The 22,938-nt window shown below is 36.7% G+C and overlaps 1 protein-coding gene across 1 annotated transcript; it reads left to right on the top strand.

Moving 5' to 3' along the window:
- The first annotated feature begins 12,695 nt into the window (after positions 1 to 12,695).
- LOC149844539 (strychnine-10-hydroxylase-like) lies at positions 12,696 to 15,149 on the top strand. Its single transcript, XM_089994749.1, has 2 exons — positions 12,696 to 13,676; positions 14,193 to 15,149. The coding sequence occupies exons 1-2, from the start codon at positions 12,774 to 12,776 to the stop codon at positions 14,814 to 14,816; spliced, it is 1,527 nt and encodes a 508-aa protein (XP_089850875.1). The 5' UTR covers positions 12,696 to 12,773; the 3' UTR covers positions 14,817 to 15,149.
- The last annotated feature ends 7,789 nt before the right edge of the window (positions 15,150 to 22,938 follow it).

Raw genomic sequence — 22,938 nt, 5'->3', positions numbered from 1 at the left:
TTTTATGGGGCCTGAGGCCGAGGAAAAAAAATTGGCCCCCCTATTAATGTAGGAGTTCGGTTGGGGGGGGGGGGTGTTGGGGAATTGGGCCTCCAATTTTTTTTAAACAATCAAAATAACAATAAAATTTGCATTCACATTAAACCAATATAATATTCCAAATATTTATATTATATTAAATAAAAATGCATAAAATATTTATATAAACTACCTAAACAATACTTGTCTGAATGTTTTAGAGGCAAAAATAATTATCAATTTAATCAAGTTGTGCAACATTAATTAATAGAGATTAACTAATACAAATATTTATATTATTTTTAGATTTAACTAGCAATAACATTAATTAATAGAAATTAACTAATAATAATTAATAGTAATTAACTAACAAAAATTAACTGCTAACAGAAATTAGAAATCAGAAATTACAGTGAAACAAAAAAGTCAAGAGAATAAGACACAAACTGATAGTATCATCATTCAAATAACAATAAGATTTATATTTTTACTAAACAAATATGATATTTTAAATATTTATGTTATATCAAATAACAATGTCTAAAATATTTATATAAACTACTTAAACACTACTCGTTTAGCTATTTTAGATGCAAAAATATTTATCAAATCAGTATAATCAAGTTGTTCAACCATTTCTTTCTCAATTGACAACATAGTCAATCCATTCAATCTATCCTGAGACATAGTTGATCTAAGATAATTCTTGATTAACTTCAATTTTGAGAAACTTCTTTCTGTTGATGCAACGGTAACTGGTATTGTTAGCAAAACCTTATAAGCAATATAAGCATTTGGGAATAAACCATTCAGTTTCGCCAAATAACGTAGTACATCAATTGTCGTTCTTTCAGTGGTAAAATAACACCTCAGGGTCATCAACTATGTAGATAAATTATAACCATCAATATTTGAACGTCCATCATGACTTAAAAATTTCTCAAGCTTTTCACAATACTTCTTTAAGCTATTTAAGGGATCGTCTTCGGTCTTCAACTTCTCTAAGTTTAACAAAAATCCAAAAGTCTCTTCATATTGTTTAAATTGTTCAAACCAGAGTTGAAGGGAAGATCGAGCTTGATCAATTATAAATAGAAAATATTCTACTCTAAAAGATTCTTCACTTGATAGTGTTACATCGTCACTGTCACTTTCATCAAACTGTTTCTTTCTTCGGGTTATGCAGTTTTCTAGAAATTTAGGTTCAAACCCCATGTCACTTGCTAGTTTCTTAGCTTCATCCATGGCACTGGAAAATCCACATTCTCTATACTCATCAAGAAATACAATAAGTCCTTATAAGAGGTTGACTGCAATGCCAATATCCATACTTTCAGACTCAAGAAACTTACTGACATTATTAATTGCATATAACAATTTGTACCAAATCACCATTCCAAGTAAGAACTCAAAATTCTCTAAATAAAAATTTTCCAAGGTCTCGACCTCACTCTTTGTTTTGGAATCTTCACTTTTTTCAGCCAATTCAAGCAAAGCATTTATTATTTGTGTAGTTTGATCTTTTATAGCTTTTACACTCTCAACATGACTTTCCCATCGTGTTTGTGACAATGGCTTCAGAGTCAGACCGGGTACCATATCTTTAAAAAAAAATCATCTCTTTGGAGAAGAAGAAAACAATGTGTAGATGCGTTGCACTACTCCAAAGAATGATTTAGCTTTAGGACAACATTCCACCATATCCACAATCATCAAATTAAGACTATGACAAGCTCTAGGATTCATTTCAAGTATTATTTTTTGGACACCTTTGTGTCTTCCACTCATGTTATTCCAATTTGCACAATCCTCTAAATTCGTAGTTGAATCTTCAGTTTCTTTAATCTCTTCAGTTTGAGTTCCATCTTCAGTTTCTTGAAACAGGATGTCATTCACTTCCTCATTTTCATTCAAGTACATAATTTCATTCACTTCCTCATTTTCATTCAAATGCATAGTTTCATAGACTTTCTCATTTTCATTCAGATCCATGAATTCACGGTCTTCCTCATTTTCATTCAGATTCACGGTTTCATGGGCTTCCTCATTTGGTTCCACAGTTCTATTAAAATATTTGTTGATAGCTCCGGTTTGACTTTCAATTAATATTGCTTCCCTTTCTCTTCTTTTTCTCTTTTGAGCATCAGATTTATGCTTAGGAGGCATTATTTGTTGCTTATAATTAACCAATCACAAATACCTATAATTAACAAATCACAAATTAGAAATCAGAATCTAACAAAAATACCTATAATTAACTAACATCAATTAAGAGAAATACATATAATTAATAAATCACAATATAAAAAAAATAATTTAAAAATATCTATAATTAACTAACAATAATTAACTAATATCAATTAACAAAAATTAATAATAGAAATACCTATAATTAACAAATCACAAATCAGAAATAAAAAAAATAAGAATTATCTATAATCAATTAAAAGAAACAAATCACAAATAAAAAATTAACAGAATGACCTATAATCAATTAACAGAAACAATTCATAAATAAAAAATTAACAGAAATACATATAATCATTTAATAGAAATTAACTAACATTAATGAATAGAAATTAATAACAAATCAAAAATTAACAGAAGGTCCAAAAGTCAAAAGAAGTTAGCAAACTCCAAATCCAAAGGTGGGAAACTTTCTTACCAGAGCTTATATTTTTTCAAATGGATTTCTTCCTGGAATCTAAGCCACCAAAGTAAGATGAGGATCGAAAACCGAGGAACTCTAAGATTAGAGAGAGTAAAAGGCGACAAATTTATGGAAAGAATCAAATCAGGAAGTTAAAACAAAAGGAACCCAAAAGAAGCAATAATTTTAACAACTTCAATCACTTTCATATAAACCTAACATGCCAATTGAATAAAATTTCAGAACTTATCTGCAAAATATCAGACTTATGAAAGAAATACACAGCTAAGCACATATCTCTGAGAGTTTAAACAGGAAAGGAACATCCAAACATAGAAGAATTGGAAATGCTAATTTCAGAACATGGAAGAATTAGAAATGCTAAAATTTTTTTGGGCCCAAGGGCCCTGAGGCCCAAGCCTCATTGGCCTCTTTATAGGTTCGGCTCTGCTTTTAAGTAGCTGATGCAGTGAACAGGAGGATTGCTCTTGAACCCTGCAAGATTTGATATCCTAAATTCGTTATGAATCTAAGAAAATAGAGAAAATAACAAAATAATTACAAAAAAATTAACTAAAAACCACTCATGATCATTCTTCAAGCTCTTTTGTCTATCTACCATGAATAAATAAATAAAAAATTTATATATATATATATATATATATATATATATATATATATATATATGATACAAGATTTATGCTAAATGAAACATTTTATTGGATTTAGATTTGGTGTTTTTTTAAAATTATGACAATATCAGTGTGATCTATATGCTTGTTTTTATAGGAATGGATTTTAACGACAGGTTTTATAAGGTTTTAAAAAAACCCATACGATTATTTTCATAAATTTTTGAGGCTCCAAATACCAGTTTTTCCTTTAAAAATGCATGATTCAAGTGTTGATTTCTTGTAAATCAGTGATGTGAAACACATCTGTATCGTAAGAAATTCAAAATATATAAAAAATCCAATAAAATAATTCATGTCACATCATGCCATATTTAGCATATAGAGAGAAATGGGTAAGAGAGCAATCATGAATGATTAAATTGTTTAAAAAACAAAACAGGTGTTAAGCGTAGAGTTACCAGAAGCTTCTTAGGTAGGTAGGAAGCTCGCTTCCTAGAAACTCGCTTCGAAAGCGCAGTACTCTGCACTTTCGAAACTTCATGGGAATCTCGATTCCCCCACACTTTTTTTTTTGCTTTCCACACACATGGTCTATGCTTCCTATATGCTTTTCTCACATTTCTTTTCATGTTTTTCATGTATTTTCTCTCACGCTTTCACTCACTTAACATGTACTTTCTTTAAATTAGTAACCATCATTGTTAGATTTTAACAAAAAATTAACTCTTTTACTCAAAATCATGAAATATAAGAATGATCAATTTTATTGTAATTTTTATTTGTTTCTTGTTTGATTCCTATTCAATTACCATATTGCTTTATTTTTTTAAATATTTTCCTTAAATTGATACTTCGCTTCCCGCTTCATATAAATTTTAAAATGTCTCACTTTCGCTTCTCGTATCATTTCTCGCTTTTGCTTCTTCATCTCACAACCTTGATTAAGCGTGTGTCATAGGACGACTCCCAATATCCTGGACCTTATTGTCACCATCACCCTTTATTGGGTTTGTATAGCCCAATATTTGAAAAGAATAAAATAGAAGGTGAAAAAGACCAAAAGAAGATCACGTGATATAAAAAGCCTGAGACGAGCTTTATATCTAAATATAGGCTTAAGGGCTCAATACTTTAGTGTTTATCGTGTCTTCAGCATTCACGTAAGTTTGCAGTGCTATATATATTATATATGTTCTCAATGGGCCTGATGCCCATCTCAGAAAAAAAAATGTTTTTTTCCATGACTGGCATATAATGTACAGTTACTTTGGAACTACCCGGGTACATTGGAATGGTTGATCACAAATCAGAAATAAAAAAATAAGAATTATCTATAATCAATTAAAAGAAACAAATCACAAATAAAAAATTAACAGAATGACCTATAATCAATTAACAGAAACAATTCATAAATAAAAAATTAACAGAAATACATATAATCATTTAATAGAAATTAACTAACATTAATGAATAGAAATTAATAACAAATCAAAAATTAACAGAAGGTCCAAAAGTCAAAAGAAGTTAGCAAACTCCAAATCCAAAGGTGGGAAACTTTCTTACCAGAGCTTATATTTTTTCAAATGGATTTCTTCCTGGAATCTAAGCCACCAAAGTAAGATGAGGATCGAAAACCGACGAACTCTAAGATTAGAGAGAGTAAAAGGCGACAAATTTATGGAAAGAAGCAAATCAGGAAGTTAAAACAAAAGGAACCCAAAAGAAGCAATAATTTTAACAACTTCAATCACTTTCATATAAACCTAACATGCCATTTGAATAAAATTTCAGAACTTATCTGCAAAATATCAGACTTATGAAAGAAATACACAGCTAAGCACATATCTCTGAGAGTTTAAACAGGAAAGGAACATCCAAACATAGAAGAATTGGAAATGCTAATTTCAGAACATGGAAGAATTAGAAATGCTAATTTCAGAACTTTAACAAAGTGCAGAGAATTAGAAATGCTAATTGGAAATGCTAATTTTAGAACATGGAAGAATTAGAAATGCTAATTTCAGAACTTAAACAATATGCAGAGTAATCCAAGTTATGGTAGTAGGAAAAATATTAGAAAAGAAACTTAATTGTGGAATCCCTTATGTAGAATCACAACTCCAATGCTTTGAAAGAGATGACATCGAAGTAGAGAACATGGAAGTGCGGGATATTCAATATGCAGGTTGTAACTTGCAAGACAGCAAGAGGCAGCTGGGTCTGGCACTGACAGCTGCTATCAGCAAAGAAAATGAACACACTATTTTGAGGAGAGAAGGCTCAGGTGGGACTGACTGTGATTCTGTGAATGTATTAGAAAATGTTCAATTCCAAATCTCCACCAGACCAAATGGAATGATGAATCCAGAAAAAGAAACAAATGAAGATTTTGGGAGATACATGAGTCGATCTAGCGACCTCTGCTGCCACTACTCTGGTGAGAAATTGAGCAAGAGAGAAGTTCTAAATTTCAGATCAAATCTAGGCGGCACCGGAAGTCGAAACTCCGATGTCAATTTTGATTGGGTGAGCTCTGAATTGGTGTAGAGTTGGTCGAATCTAAATTAGATTGAAGAAGAAGAGAGGCTAGCGTAGGAAAATTAGATTGAAGAAGAAAAGAGGCCAACACAGGGGTTTTAGATTGAAGAAGACAAGAGGGCGCAGGGGTTTTAGATTGAAGAAGATGAGGGGGCGCATGGGTTTTTAATGTTTAATCGGATCGAGATCGGGTAAAGGATCCACGCCTAATCCTTTACCCGAACCTTTTCTAAACAAATGGGGAGCTCAGGCCTTAAAAATGGGCCCCTAAAATTTTTTTGGGCCCAGGGGCCCTGAGGCCCAAGCCTCATTGGCCTCTTTATAGGTTCGGCTCTGCTTTTAAGTAGCTGATGCAGTGAACAGGAGGATTGCTCTTGAACCCTGCAAGATTTGATATCCTAAATTCGTTATGAATCTAAGAAAATAGAGAAAATAACAAAATAATTGCAAAAAAATTAATTAAAAACCACTCATGATCATTCTTCAAGCTCTTTTGTCTATCTACCATGAATAAATAAATAAAAAATTTATATATATATATATATATATATATATATATGATACAAGATTTATGCTAAATGAAACATTTTATTGGATTTAGATTTGGTGTTTTTTTAAAATTATGACAATATCAGTGTGATCTATATGCTTGTTTTTATAGGAATGGATTTTAACGACAGGTTTTATAAGGTTTTAAAAAAACCCATACGATTATTTTCATAAATTTTTGAGGCTCCAAATACCAGTTTTTCCTTTAAAAATGCATGATTCAAGTGTTGATTTCTTGTAAATCAGTGATGTGAAACACATCTGTATCGTAAGAAATTCAAAATATATAAAAAATCCAATAAAATATTTCATGTCACATCATGCCATATTTAGCATATAGAGAGAAATGGGTAAGAGAGCAATCATGAATGATTAAATTGTTTAAAAAACAAAACAGGTGTTAAGCGTAGAGTTACCAGAAGCTTCTTAGGTAGGTAGGAAGCTCGCTTCCTAGAAACTCGCTTCGAAAGCGCAGTACTCTGCACTTTCGAAACTTCATGGGAATCTCGATTCCCCCACGCTTTTTTTTTTGCTTTCCACACACATGGTCTATGCTTCCTATATGCTTTTCTCACATTTCTTTTCATGTTTTTCATGTATTTTCTCTCACGCTTTCAGTCACTTAACATGTACTTTCTTTAAATTAGTAACCATCATTGTTAGATTTTAACAAAAAATTAACTCTTTTACTCAAAATCATGAAATATAAGAATGATCAATTTTATTGTAATTTTTATTTGTTTCTTGTTTGATTCCTATTCAATTACCATATTGCTTTATTTTTTTAAATATTTTCCTTAAATTGATACTTCGCTTCCCGCTTCATATAAATTTTAAAATGTCTCACTTTCGCTTCTCGTATCATTTCTCGCTTTTGCTTCTTCATCTCACAACCTTGATTAAGCGTGTGTCATAGGACGACTCCCAATATCCCGGACCTTAATGTCACCATCACCCTTTATTGGGTTTGTATAGACCAATATTTGAAAAGAATAAAATAGAAGGTGAAAAAGACCAAAAGAAGATCACGTGATATAAAAAGCCTGAGACGAGCTTTATATCTAAATATAGGCTTAAGGGCTCAATACTTTAGTGTTTATCGTGTCTTCAGCATTCACGTAAGTTTGCAGTGCTATATATATTATATATGTTCTCAATGGGCCTGATGCCCATCTCAGAAAAAAAAAATGTTTTTTTCCATGACTGGCATATAATGTACAGTTACTTTGGAACTACCCGGGTACATTGGAATGGTTGATCACAAATCAGAAATAAAAAAATAAGAATTATCTATAATCAATTAAAAGAAACAAATCACAAATAAAAAATTAACAGAATGACCTATAATCAATTAACAGAAACAATTCATAAATAAAAAATTAACAGAAATACATATAATCATTTAATAGAAATTAACTAACATTAATGAATAGAAATTAATAACAAATCAAAAATTAACAGAAGGTCCAAAAGTCAAAAGAAGTTAGCAAACTCCAAATCCAAAGGTGGGAAACTTTCTTACCAGAGCTTATATTTTTTCAAATGGATTTCTTCCTGGAATCTAAGCCACCAAAGTAAGATGAGGATCGAAAACCGAGGAACTCTAAGAATAGAGAGAGTAAAAGGCGACAAATTTCTGGAAAGAATCAAATCATGAAGTTAAAACAAAAGGAACCCAAAAGAAGCAATAATTTTAACAACTTCAATCACTTTCATATAAACCTAACATGCCAATTGAATAAAATTTCAGAACTTATCTGCAAAATATTAGACTTATGAAAGAAATACACAGCTAAGCACATATCTCTGAGAGTTTAAACAGGAAAGGAACATCCAAACATAGAAGAATTGGAAATGCTAATTTCAGAACATGGAAGAATTAGAAATGCTAATTTCAGAACTTTAACAAAGTGCAGAGAATTAGAAATGCTAATTGGAAATGCTAATTTTAGAACATGGAAGAATTAGAAATGCTAATTTCAGAACTTTAACAATATGCAGAGTAATCCAAGTTATGGTAGTAGGAAAAATATTAGAAAAGAAACTTAATTGTGGAATCCCTTATGTAGAATCACAACTCCAATGCTTTGAAAGAGATGACATCGGAGTAGAGAATATGGAAGTGCGGGATATTCAATATGCAGGTTATAACTTGCAAGACAGCAAGAGGCAGCTGGGTCTGGCACTGACAGCTGCTATCAGCAAAGAAAATGAACACACTATTTTGAGGAGAGAAGGCTCAGGTGGGACTGACTGTGATTCTGTGAATGTATTAGAAAATATTCAATTCCAAATCTCCACCAGACCAAATGGAATGATGAATCCAGAAAAAGAAACAAATGAAGATTTTGGGAGATACCTGAGTCGATCTAGCGACCTCTGCTGCCACTACTCTGGTGAGAAATTGAGCAAGAGAGAAGTTCTAAATTTCAGATCAAATCTAGGCGGCACCGGAAGTCGAAACTCCGATGTCAATTTTGATTGGGTGAGCTCTGAATTGGTGTAGAGTTGGTCAAATCTAAATTAGATTAAAGAAGAAGAGAGGCTAGCGTAGGAGAATTAGATTGAAGAAGAAAAGAGGCCAACACAGAGGTTTTAGATTGAAGAAGACAAGAGGGCGCAGGGGTTTTAGATTGAAGAAGATGAGGGGGCGCATGGGTTTTTAATGTTTAATCGGATCGAGATCGGGTAAAGGATCCAGACCTAATCCTTTACCCGAACCTTTTCTAAACAAATGTGGAGCTCAGGCCTTCAAAATGGGCCCCTAAAATTTTTTTGGGCACAGGGGCCTTGAGGCCCAAGCCTCATTGGCCTCTTTATAGGTTCGGCTCTGCTTTTAAGTAGCTGATGCAGTGAACAGGAGGATTGCTCTTGAACCCTGCAAGATTTGATATCCCAAATTCGTTATGAATCTAAAAAAATAGAGAAAATAACAAAATAATTAACTAAAAACCACTCATGATCATTCTTCAAGCTATTTTGTCTATCTACCATGAATAAATAAATAAAAATTTTATATATATATATATATATATGATACAAGATTTATGCTAAATGAAACATTTTATTGGATTTAGATTTGGTGTTTTTTTTTAATTATGACAATATCAGTGTGATCTATATGCTTGTTTTTGTAGGAATTGATTTTAACGACAGGTTTTATAAGGTTTTAAAAAAACCCATACGATTATTTTCATAAATTTTTGAGGCTCCAAATACCAGTTTTTCCTTTAAAAATGCATGATCCAAGTGTTGATTTCTTGTAAATCAGTGATGTGAAACACATCTGTATCGTAAGAAATTCAAAATATATAAAAAATCCAATAAAATATTTCATGTTACAGCATGCCATATTTAGCATATAGAGAGAAATGGGTAAGAGAGCAATCATGAATGATTAAATTGTTTAAAAAACAAAAGAGGTGTTAAGCGTAGAGTTACCAGAAGCTTCTTAGGTAGGTAGGAAGCTCGCTTAATAGAAACTCGCTTCGAAAGCGCAGTACTCTGCACTTTCGAAACTTCATGGGAATCTCGATTCCCCCACGTTTTTTTATGCTTTCCACACACATGGTCTATGCTTCCTATATGCTTTTCTCACATTTCTTTTCATGTTTTTCATGTATTTTCTCTCACGCTTTCAGTCACTTAACATGTACTTTCTTTAAATTAGTAACCATCATTGTTAGATTTTAACAAAAATTTAACTCTTTTACTCAAAATCATGAAATATAAGAATGATCAATTTTATTTTAATTTTTATTTGTTTCTTGTTTGATTCCTATTCAATTACCATATTGCTTTATTTTTTTTAATATTTTCCTTAAATTGATACTTCGCTTCCCGCTTCATTTCTCGCTTTTGCTTCTTCATCTCACAACCTTGATTAAGCGTGTGTCAGCATTGATAGGACTACTCCCAATATCCCGGACCTTATTGTCACCATCACCCTTTATTGGGTTTGTTTAGCCCAATATTTGAAAAGAATAAAATAGAAGGAGAAAAAGACCAAAAGAAGATCAGGTGATATAAAAAGCCTTAGACGAGCTTTATATCTAAATATAGGCTTAAGGGCTCAATACTTTAGTGTTTATCGTGTCTTCAGCATTCACGTAAGTTTGCAGTGCTATATATATTATATATGTTCTCAATGGGCCTGATGCCCATCTCAGAAAAAAAATGTTTTTTTTCCATGACTGGCATATAATGTACAGTTACTTTGGAACTACCCGGGTACATTGGAATGGTTGATCAGTGTATACTCTCTCTCTCTCTCTCTCTATTTTATTTGTAATTTTTCATCATTTTAATTATAGTTTTTTAATACTTTCTTATGTTCCTATGGAAAAAGCATTGTGGGCGCCCATTGAGATTATTACTTTTTGGGCAATCTCCACTTTGGCAATTATTGACAAATTTCATCATTAATTAAAGCATCGGATATATCCAGGGAAGGCTTACCGCTTTTGATGAGTGATGACCAATTATTTGGCCAACAGCAAGAGCACAATTCGGTGGACACAGTGGCAACTGTGAATGGGTCCAGGAAAACAATAATTTTACCTGACCTTTGGGTGGACTTGGGCCATATAGGAGATTTGGATAATATAGATCCGAACCAATCCGGCGGAAGCCTAGTCAAGGAGGAGAACGTCCAAACAGCCTCAAAGGGAACCAGCGCACAAGATGATGCTACGGACCCATTTGAAGATGATCAGACCTTATATATATATGTGATCAAAGAGTCAATCAAGCTAAGATTGGATGCATCAGCTAAAGCAACAATACTTGAGGAAGAAACAAAAGAGCGGCCTGTTTAACAAGGTAATGGGATGGGGGATGTCCCGTTGAGCGCGCAAGGATGGGGTTCCTACTCGGTAAGCTATGAAGATTGCTACGCGGAACATACACTACTTGGGAAGCTGCGAAAACAAGGGTTTTTGGCCTGCTTGATTGAGCAGGAAAAGTATACTTAATCCAGCCAAACTCAGATATGACTTTGATTGAAAGTGTTAGAATAGGCTAGCATACTTTTAAGTAGCTGATGCAGTGAACAGGAGGATTGCTCTTGAACCCTGCAAGATTTGATATCCTAACGTCGTTATGAATCTAAGAAAATAGAGAAAATAACAAAATAATTACAGAAAATTTAACTAAAAACCACTCATGATCATTCTTCAAGCTCTCTTGTCTCTCTACCATATATATATATATATATATATATATATATATATATGATACAAGATTTATGCTAAATGAAACATTTTATTGGATTTAGATTTGGTGCTTTTTTAAAATTCTGACACTACAAGTGTGATCTATATGCTTGTTTTTATAGGAATCAGATCTTTGGAGGAATTGATTTTAACGACAGGTTTTATAAAAACCCATACGATTATTTTCATAAATTTTTTAGGCTCCAAATACCAGTTTTTCCCTTAAAAATGCATGATCCAAGTGTTGATTTCTTGTAAATCAGTGATGCGGAACACATCGTATTGTAAGAAATTCAAAAAATATAAAAAATCTAATAAAATATTTCATGTCACATCATGCCATATTTAGCATATATAGAGAAATGGGTAAGTGAACAATCATGAATGATTAAATTGTTTAAAAAAAAGTAGGTGTTAGGCGCAAAGTTACCAGAAGCTTCTTAGGTGGGTGGGAAGCTCGCTTCCCGAAAACTTGCTTCAAAAGCGCGATACTCCTCGCTTCCGAAACTTCATGGGCATCTCGATTCCCACACGCTTCTTCTATGCTTTTCACATGTGACACATGATCTATGCTTCTTATATATTTTTTTCACATTTCTTTTCATGTATTTTCTCTCACGCTTTCACTCACTTAACATGTACTTTCTTTAAATTAGTAACCATCATTGTTAGATTTTAACAAATATTTAACTCTTTTACTAAAAAATCATAAAATATAAGAATAATCAATTTTATTTTAATTTTTATTTGTTTCTTATTTAATTTCTATTCAATTACCATATTGCTTTATTTTTTTTAATATTTTGCTTAAATTGATACTTTCGCTTCCCGCTTTCTATAAATTTTAAAATGTCTCGCTTTAGTATCCTTTCCCGCTTTAGTTTTTTCTTTTGGCAACCTTGGTTTGGCGTTATCCTGCCCTTATTGTCACCATCACCCTTTATTGGGTTTGTTTAGCCCAATATTTGAAAAGAAAAAAATAAAAAGGAGAAAATGACCAAAAGAAGATGATGTAATAATTGGAACGACGTTGATCTGATATATATATATATATATATATATATATATATATATATATATATATATATATATATATATATATATATATGTCAATGGCATGCCATTCACGACTCGCAACATAATCAAGTAACCACCACCACCTCTCTCACCATGGATGCCATCCAACTCATACAGTTTGTAGCAGTTCTCGTTGGTCTTCTTTTCCTATACCAAACACTGCGAAAAAAGACAGTGAATCCACCAGAACCAGCTGGTGCTTGGCCCATAATCGGCCACCTCCGTCTACTAGCAGGAACCACGCCTTTTCACAGAACCGTCTCCGCCCTCTCAGATCGCTACGGTTCCATCTTCGCTCTTCGACTCGGCCAAAAGCGTACGGTGATCGTGAGCAGCATGGACCTAGCCAGGGAGTGCCTCGCCACCAACGACCGAGCTCTGGCCAGCCGGCCGCTGCTGCTCAGCACCAAGCTCCTCGGCTACGACTACGCCATATTCGCCTTCTCCCCCAACGGCCCTTACTTGCGGGAGATCCGCAAGATCTCCACCACCGAGCTGCTATCGAGCCGGCGAGCCGATCTGCTCAAGCACATCTGGATTGAGGAAGTCGATTGCCTCGTGAGAGGCCTATACGCACGAAGCAAGGACAAGGAGACAGCGGAGATGAAGCACTGGTTCGGTGTCTTGGCCATGAACATCATGCTGCGGATGGTCGCCGGAAAACGATATTTCGACGATGGAGGCAACGTCGGAAAAGATGAGGGTGCAAGAGAGTTCTTTGAGCTGATTGAACAGTTTTCATATCTATTAGGTTCCTTCTCTCTGGCGGATGCACTCCCTTGGTTGGCTTGGCTCGATGTGGGTGGTCAGGTGAGGACCATGAAGACCGCCCGACATAAGATGGATGAGATCGCCAACTCTTGGCTGGAGGAACACCGCCTGAGGAAGAGAAAGGATGGGGATGGAGACTTCATGGACGTGCTTATCAGTCAACTGGACGATAATCATTTGTCTAACGTGCATCAACCCGACACCATAATCAAGGCCACTGCTTGGGTGAGTGTTAATATCGACACCATGCCGCCTCCAAAATATTCCATCCCACTTATCCTTATCTTTTTCTTTTTTATTTTTTATATATTAAAATAAAAAATCATAAATAAATAAAAATAACATCTAAACATTTAAAAAAATAGAAGATAAGAAAGTGTTTTTTTTTTTTTAAAGAAAGGTAATCAACTACCTAAAAAAACAAAGTTAATTACAAGAGGTAATGAGATATCACCCCCCATCGAATAGAGACAAGCATAAAGAAAGAACTCGCCCAACCTACAGCTTCCATGTATTGACCAGCTTTACAAATAATGCAAGGGCTGGAGATATTCTATCGGGTCCATAGTTGGATATAAGATACCAGTGGGCTCAAGGAGTCCGCCTTTACTTTCTTGTTTAAAAAAAGTAAAATTATCATATTGCTTTTATTTTTAAGAATATAATAAATTTTATATACAAAATGCCCGCTTAGCGTCCATCATGCGCGCGATAAAAAGGGAATTAATTTAATTGTTGCAGGCAATGATTATGGGTGGGTCAGACTCCATATCAGATACCTTGGTGTGGACCCTCGCTCTTCTATTGAACAACCACCACGTGTTGAAGAAGGCCCAAGAAGAGTTGGATGTCCACGTAGGCAAAGAAAGACAAGTGGACGAATCAGATATGAAGAATCTGACATACTTGCATGCCATATTCAAGGAGTCCGTGCGCCTATATCCAGTGGGTCCATTGCTTGCCGGACATGAGTCAACCGAACCAGTCAACATAGGTGGATATCACATACCAGTGGACACAACTGTTTATGTTAATGTGTGGAAGATACAGAGGGATCCAGTGTTATGGCCAGACCCAGATGAGTTCAAACCAGAGAGGTTCTTGACTAGCCACAAAGACACCAAATATGGTGGGCAGAGCTTTGAGTTCATTCCATTTGGTTCGGGCCGACGAATGTGCCCGGCCGTGTCACTATCAACCCGAATATGTGCCTTGACATTGGCACGTTTGGTTCATAGCTTTGAGTGGTCAACACCCAACGATAGCCCGGTCGACATGGCAGAGGGGTTAGACCAAACCCTGGCCAAGGTAGCCCCACTTCAAGTCCTAGTGCACCCTCGTCTCCCAGCCCATCTTTATCAGTGAGAGACTCTTTGGTGCTAGATGTTGTGTCTTCATGTACATGAGCTCAAAGACATTATGAATCTCTCTTTGTAGCTCATCTTAGATTATCAAGTTGTGAAGCTATGTGGAGAAATTGGTGATGATTTCTCTTTACTTTCTATTAGATAAATAAAGTTGCCCTTACGGCCTGGATGGTTGCAAATCTGGAAAATCAAATTTCAGGTTTTTTATCTTTTAGATTTTTAGAATTTCAGGTTTCTTAAATTGTTGAAAAGTGTAGTGTTTGGATGCACTTGAAAATCTGGAAATTTTTTCCAGATCTTAATATTTTACATGTCTGGTTGTCTATTGAAATTCCAAGATCTCTCTCTCTCTCTTCTGCTTTCGTTATTTGTTTTGGCTTTTGCTCTTGTTCAGTTCATGGGTTCAAAATTTTGTTGATCTTCATGAGTGGTAATGTTGAATCTCTCTCTCTCTCTCTCTCTCTCTCTCTCTCTCTCTCTCCATAAATTGAAAGTCAACTGAAACAAATCAAGAAGCGTAACTTTCACTGAAACAAATCTAATTGTGATGACCCCACCCAGAACCTCTCCCATGGGTAGGGGTGTCAATGGGTTTAATTTACTCGAACCAAACCATATAGGGTCGGGGTATGGCGATAAATAAGAAGGCCCGATTAAGACCCGGGTCCGTACTGGAAGGTCAGATTAATACATAGACACAAGTGTAGTTTGTGAAATTTTGTACCAGACCCAAATCCAGACCCGACCGCGAGTATCGATTAAGACCTACAAATTTTCAATGTAAAAATGATAAAAAAATATATGATTTTACCGGGTTTGGTTCATGTAGTTTTTATCGGGTCCAGTTATAGTTGTTCATATAGTAGACCCGATTAGACTCGGCTCTGGACCCGATACCATACCCAAAAATCTGGTGCGAAGTCCAGTTCTAACTGAGTCTGAACCAAACCCGACCCGTTGACACATGGATACCCTAGACTGCACAAGCGTCATATTGTTCTCCAAAACTTTTCCAGCATTTATGAAGTTCATATCGCTAGCAGTTTGGGTTACAATTTTTTTATGTGGTAGTGGGCAGCAATTTGCCATTAATTATGAGACAAACTGAATAAGAAAAAGACTCCAACATGTGAAATCTATCATGCTTAGGTCCACTAGCTACACAAAATTAGTGACAATGCTTACAGGAATGACATTGCTGCCCATACTCAGATGAATCGTTCTGTATTGCCAGAAAAATAAAAAAATTATATATCAACACACATGTTCAAACCATCTCAAAAATTATATATATATATGCAATTTAGAAAGAGGAAACTTTCAAATTAAAAACACGTTTTAGTGAAGGGCCTGAAATATGAATGTTAACAGGTATTAGGTACGGATTCAGGTCCTACCAAATCAAACTAATCGGATCACTTTTTTTTATATTCGGATTCGGAGTTGGATTTAAAAGCATACAAACTGAATCCGATATTTAAACAAGCATCTGCTAGCAGTGGGGTATTTATAATTTTTTGGGATGCTTCAAAGCTCTTCCTAGCAATAATTTTCAGGCTCTGTTCCGTTTTAGTACGTTTTTTTGAGATCTTGAGAGGATTTCATGTACTTTCTTGACAGAGTCTGGCTTGCACCGATGAAGTCATTTGTACTTTAACTTTTTACATTTATAGTAGATCTCTTTTCTTCACTTGTGTTCCTTTCTGTGCTCCAGGGTAACAATGAGGATGACATACGAGATAACAGAAACCTTGTTGGCTCACTTTTTACTGTAGAACGGCAAAGCAAGCAAGCAACAAAGTTAAGAAGCAAAGCCACCAAGCAACAAAAGAAAGCAAGCAAAGTATGGCCCATGAATTGACTCATCTAGACTTAGCTTGGCTAGAGCTTTGGTCCTTGTCTTAGCCTCCCAGCAGGATAAGCTTGACTGGGCTCCACCCATCCATTGGCCGTATCTAATAATTGCTTAGCTCTATCTCAGGGTCTAACAGGCACTGGATTTGTCTGGGTCAGGCTGGCTCATATCTAGCCTAAACGTCATTTAGTGGTCAAAATAAATTTTCAAGTTAACTATGTACCAAAGGCCACTCCATTTACATAGGGATGTAAACGGGCCAGACACTTACCAAGTTAATCGGGTATGACCTAATTGGGTTTAGTTTTGGATGAAATGAGATAAAACCAAATCCGAAACTGACTAGCTTAAAACCGGACATCTACACTTAATTGGGTCGAGTTTTAATCAGGTTCCTGGTTTTGTCAGATTCGAGTTTGTAAGTTTCCTACCAAACCCGAGTAAATGGGTTCGGTCCCAAACCCATTCTGTTTACATCTTTGCGGTGTATCTCTAGTGACATGACTGGATGCATTTGGATTCGTACAACCATTTTAAATATGAGACATTTTAAAAAAGACACACCTAACTTATTGGCAATAATAAAATAAAAACAATTTTTCAAAATGTTAAAACAACCTAAGTTTTCTCTGTAAAATAAAACAAGTTTCCATCAAATTAACTTGGATTGTATTTGATTTGAGTTGGGTTAATACCTTAAAGTTATTGATTTGTCCCTCTCATTCTTTTCCACAATAAAACTGTTGTTCATTTATAGCAGCCCACCAAATTCCTATGTGCATTAGAAATAAGGGTGTCAACGGGTACCAAACACTACAAGGTCCGGGTACGGTGACAAATAATAAAACCCAGTTAAGACCTGGGTTCGGACCCAAGGATTCGATTAGTACATGGACTCGGGTATAGTTTGTGAAATTTTATACTAGACCCTGACCCAACCCGAGTTTCGATTATGACCTGCAAATTTTCAATGTAAAAAGGATAAAAAATATGTTTTACTGGGTATGTTCCAGGTCTGGTTTTTGTAGTTATTATCAGGTCCGAATATGGTTTTTCTTTTAGTGCACTCGGGTTCGGACCCAATACCTTACCCGAAAACTGAGTCAATGTCTGGTTTCACCTGGGTCCGAACCAAACCCGACCCGTTGACACATGGGTACCCTACCCTAGACTGCACAAGCGTTCTTGTTCTCCAAAACTTTTCCAGCATTTATGAGGTTCATATCGCTAGCAGTTTGGGGCACAATTTTTTTATGTGGTAGTTGACCGCAATTTGCCATCAATTATGAGACAAACTGAATAAGAAAAAGACTCCAACATGTGAAATCTATCATGCTTAGGTCCACTAGCTTCACAAAATTAGTGACAATGCTTACAGGAATGACATTGCTAGCGGTTTGTGGCAATGTTGTCAGTAACGGTATCGGCCCTCAATCGTTGGGCCACCGATACTCAGCTGAATCGTTCTGTATCGCCAGGAAAATAAAAAAAACTTATATGTCAACCATAACGTGACACGTGTTGAAACCATTAAAAATAATAATAATAAATTAATTTTTAGTATTTTTTGGCATTTATTTAAAAAATAGCCAATTAAGGGTGAATCATATCAAAATTCTTCCGATACGCTGCACCGAAAATAATAACATTGGTTTGTGGCGTATATTGTAATTTTTTTGGTAGTTGATTACAAAATGACGAATCATAGATGAGATACAACCAAAAAAATCAATATTTGCAGGGATGTTTTCCTAAACAAAATCTGACCTGCCTAAGCATTTTAACACAAAAGCATATATAAATATATATGTCACTGGCCACTTTCTTCAACAGGTCGGTGTGGCATGCTGATCCTTTCCTACAGCCGCAAGCCTATTCGGTCGGTCGCATATGTGATAAGGATAAAGCTTCACCAACACTTGGTCCCTAATATGAAATTCAACAAGCCGACGATGCTTGTCTGCTCACTTCTTCATTCTCTTAGCCGCTTTGTGCAGAAATGCCTTTGCCAGCTCAGTATGCTCGTGTCAATCTCGAACAAACTGATAGGCAAAGGATAATCTTCCCTTCTCCTGTGTGGCTAGAGTATGCGAAGTCAGCGGATGTTGCCTCGTGGCTATCTCGAACAGGCTGTAGCTAGAAGACTCACTCTTCTGAAGATTGTAGTAGAATTGGGTCATGTCTAGGAGCTTCACCCAGTCTTTCTTATTGGCACTAATAAAATGCCTAAGATATTATTCCAACAAACCGTTGATGCACTCTGTCTGCCCATCTGTCTATGGATGAAAACTTGTTGAAAATAACATATCAGAGCCAAGTAGTCGAAATACTTCACGCTAGAATTTGCCCGTGAAGCGAGCATCGCGATCGCTCACAATGCTTCTTGGTACACCTCAGTGCTTCACAACATGCTTCACGAAAAGCTCTGCAAGGTACTTCTTAGAAGCTGGGATGAATGTGACATATTTACAGACTAATAATAAAGACCATAAAAATGCTTTCTCAATGACATTCTAGAATAGGCAGAGGCTCAAGGAGGCTAATAGTCTTCTAGTTGGTCCACTTGTCTTGCTGGCAGACGAGGCACATTTGCATATACTCCTTTACATCGTCTCTCATCTATGTCTAGTAGCAGCCATGCTCAAGAAGTGCTAAGGTTCACTTCTGACCTGGATGACCGGCCCATAGTGTATTATAACACTCCTTAAGGAGTTCACGATGGAGGCTTTCCTACCGCGGCACGAAGATACATCCTCCTTTTATCATAAGGTGGTCGTCTCGTAGACCAAATCATCGAGTTTTTTCCGCTTGTGCAAGAGAGACAAGGTGTTGCACCGTTGTATCTTACTGCATACCTTTGCGAATGCGGTCCAACAGTGCACCCTCTAAGTGAACTTCGGAAGGCTCCATACGCATAGCCACCACTTTTGCCTTGCGACTCAAGGTGTTAGCAACAACATTAGTCTTCCCCACCTTATACTCTAAAGCGAAGTCTAACTCAACCAGGAACATTTGCCATCGAGCATGCTTGGGCGTCAGCTTCTTCTGCGTCTAAAAATAGCTCATGACAACATTATCCGTCTTGATGATGAATTGGGCACCTAGAAGGTAGTGCCGCCATGTCCTAAGGCATTGCACGATGGCCGGCATCTCACATTCGTGCACCATGTAGCGCCTCTCAGCATCCTTTAACTTTCAACTCTCGTAAGCAATCAGATGTCCTTCCTGCATGATAACTTTGCCAATGATGAAGTTTGAAGCATTTGTATGGACTTCAGAGGGTCTTGTGTGGTCTGACAATCGTAGTACAAGTTCTCTCACCAAGACTTTCATCAAGCCATCAAAGGCATCTTGGTAGGCTCATATCCAGAGCTATACCTGATTCTCCTTCAGCAAATCCGTGAGGGGTACAGCAATGAGGGAGTAGCCTTCGATGAACCGTCGACAGTAGTTTGCCAAGCCATGGAATGACCGCAAGTCTGGCACTTTGATTGGAGGACATCATTCCTGGATGGCTATCTTCTGCTTGTCTATATGCAACAAACTACACCCTACAACGTGGCCAAGGAAGTTGATCTCCTCCTGTCTGAAGAGACACTTCTTTTGCTTGACACAGAGGTCATTCTCCTTCAGTACCTGAAATATTGTTCGCAAGTGCCCGACATGTTCTTACATACTGTTGTTGTAGATCACAATGTCATCAAGATAGACTACCATGAACGTGTCTAAGGGTAGAAAATCTGATTCATTAATGTCATAAATGTGGCCAGAGCATTCGTCAACCCGAATAGCATCACTAGAAATTCATAGGCACTATAGCAAGCGAAACAAGTTGTTTTCGGCTCATCACCATATGCAATCCTCACCTGTCAGTAACCTGATCGTAAATCCAACTTCGAAACTCAGGCACTGCCTAACTAATTGAACAAGTTTGCTATTAGTGGCAACATATACTTGTTCTTCACTGTGACTTTATTCAACACACGATTATCCACACATAGCCGTTTAGAGCTGTCATGTTTCACCTGAAAGAGCACAGGGGTGCTAAATGGTGCTTTTGAGAGACAAATGATGCCTACTTCTAACATCTCGTTCAGCTGCCTGCGCGGCTCCTTCAATTCAGTTGGTCCCATGCAATAAGGGACCATAGAAGTGGGCTTTGCTCTCGGGGTTAACTCAATCCTGTGGTCGACCTCGTGTCTTGGCGGCAGATGCTTCAACAGCTCCGGGGGCATAACTTCGTGAAACTCCGCCAACAGTGGGGCAAGGGTCGGTGGCACTATTGCTTCAACATTTCCTTCTCCAGTGCGCACAACAACTAAGATTGTCTGCTCTTCCCGCTTGACACCTTTCTTCAGTTGCATCGCAGATAGCATTGAAGTCTTGCCTCCAACAGTGAGCCACTGCACCATATGCATTTGACCCCATAATTGTCAATGAGTTCACCTTTGACAACATCATTACATTCTTGCTGCGAAGAAACTCCATGCCCAAAATCATCCAAAAATCATCCAGGCACACCACTAAGAAGTTGGTTTTTTCTGCCCAACTCCCAATTTCGATAGCCACATCCCTTGCTTCACTAAGGATGGGCTTGACCATAGAGTTCACCATTTTGATGGTCCTCTGTTTTGGCCCGAGTTTCAAGTCCAACCGCTTCGCCTCTTCTCGCGAGACGAAGTTATGTGTGGCCCTAAAGTCTACCATTGCCATATTAGACTTTCCATTCGTAATGACTTCTAAGTACCCTTGCTAAAGTTGGAAGGCATCCTAGCCATGAGCATAAAGATGACAAGTTTGTCGTGCAGGTGAGGATGACCTGCTTGTGTATGAGATTGCACTGGGGTCTTACGAGCAGAGAATGCTCGATGTTGATAAAGCAAAAGACTGTTGTCTAAGTGAAAAGAGATGCGTTAAAGGCATGAGACTTGGGGTATTAAAGGTTGTGGTGATAGTAGATGTAAACTAGAACAAGTTGAGTAGGCTAAAGAAAAAGAATAGACCAAAGATAAGTACAAAGAAAAACTGGCATATCAATAAAAATTATGTTCTTACCTACACCAACGTTGTCGAGGACGACAATGGTTTTGGGTGGGAGAGAATGTCCCGGACCAATCTTTCAGAATGAGGCATGTGCAGTGCGGAGCTCTACTGAGTGGAAAATACATCGAGTATAGCAATGCGATGTATGCGTTCGCTTGATCGGTGACATGCGGTGGTAGCATAGCATGTGATATGCATCGGTATCATCATTAGTGCATCGTTGTGTGACAACACAGACGTGGAGCGTTGTTTGGTTAAGCAGTGCTAGCAGATCAGAGGATGTTGCCTTTGCGGATTTGGTTAAAGACCTTTTAGTTTGCAAGAGATGTTCTCACACGTAGTGGTTGGATACACGAGGGTGCGTGTGGGTTAGGGCTAATTTCTCTAAGAATCACCTTAGGTGGTTCCAACCAAGTATGGTGAATCGGGGCTAGGCGAGTGAATGCCTAGGTGCCAACGAATGAGTCTGGGTAGTGCTCTTCGCTATAGTGTTCAATCATCAACTGGTCTTTAGACTGGGGGCCGCAAGATGTTGTTCTTTTTGTGGCGAGGTTTTGCTATGCCGCGTGCATGAAGCCGCAATACGCTTCATGACACGCAAGGCTAAGGCAAAGTTTGTGCCTCTTTCGGAAGTGATAGCTAGTATATGACAGCTATGCACTAAGCAACATGAATTACATGGAATGCGTATTTGGAAATGTGTTTAATCAGCTAGGCAGTTGTGCACGAGGTGGTGCGCAAGGCTAATGAAAATGATTCAACGCATGAAAAGGTGTTGGTACACGACCTTTAGCCGTTAGGCTGACCAGCTTAGGCAACTTGGTGCGTCACAGGTTTGTAAAACATTCTATACTCGTGATAAAGCGATAGAAAGGCTCGTGACGGTAAGGAAGGACCGTCACGCCGCACTGGTTTATTGAACAAAGTAAGCTCGAGATAATACATGTGTAATATAGAAAGAGGAAACTTTCAAATTAAAAAAATGTTTTAGCGAAGGGCCCAAAATATGGATGTTAACAGGTATTGGGTACGAATTCAGGTCCTACCAAATCTAACTAATAGGATCACTGTTGTTCATATTCTAATTCGGAGTTGGATTTAAAAGCATACAAACTGAATCTGATATTTAAACAAGCATCTGCTAGCAGTGGGATAGTTATAATTTTTGGGATGCTTCAAAGCTCTTCCTAGCGATAATTTTCGGGCTCTGTTCTGTTTTAGT

The sequence above is a fragment of the Nuphar pumila genome, chromosome 2 (assembly GCF_984573655.1).
Source record: "Nuphar pumila chromosome 2, dmNupPumi1.hap1.1, whole genome shotgun sequence".
NCBI lineage: Eukaryota > Viridiplantae > Streptophyta > Magnoliopsida > Nymphaeales > Nymphaeaceae > Nuphar > Nuphar pumila.
Note: the sequence above shows the minus strand (reverse complement) of the source record. Positions and strands in the feature narration are given on the sequence as shown.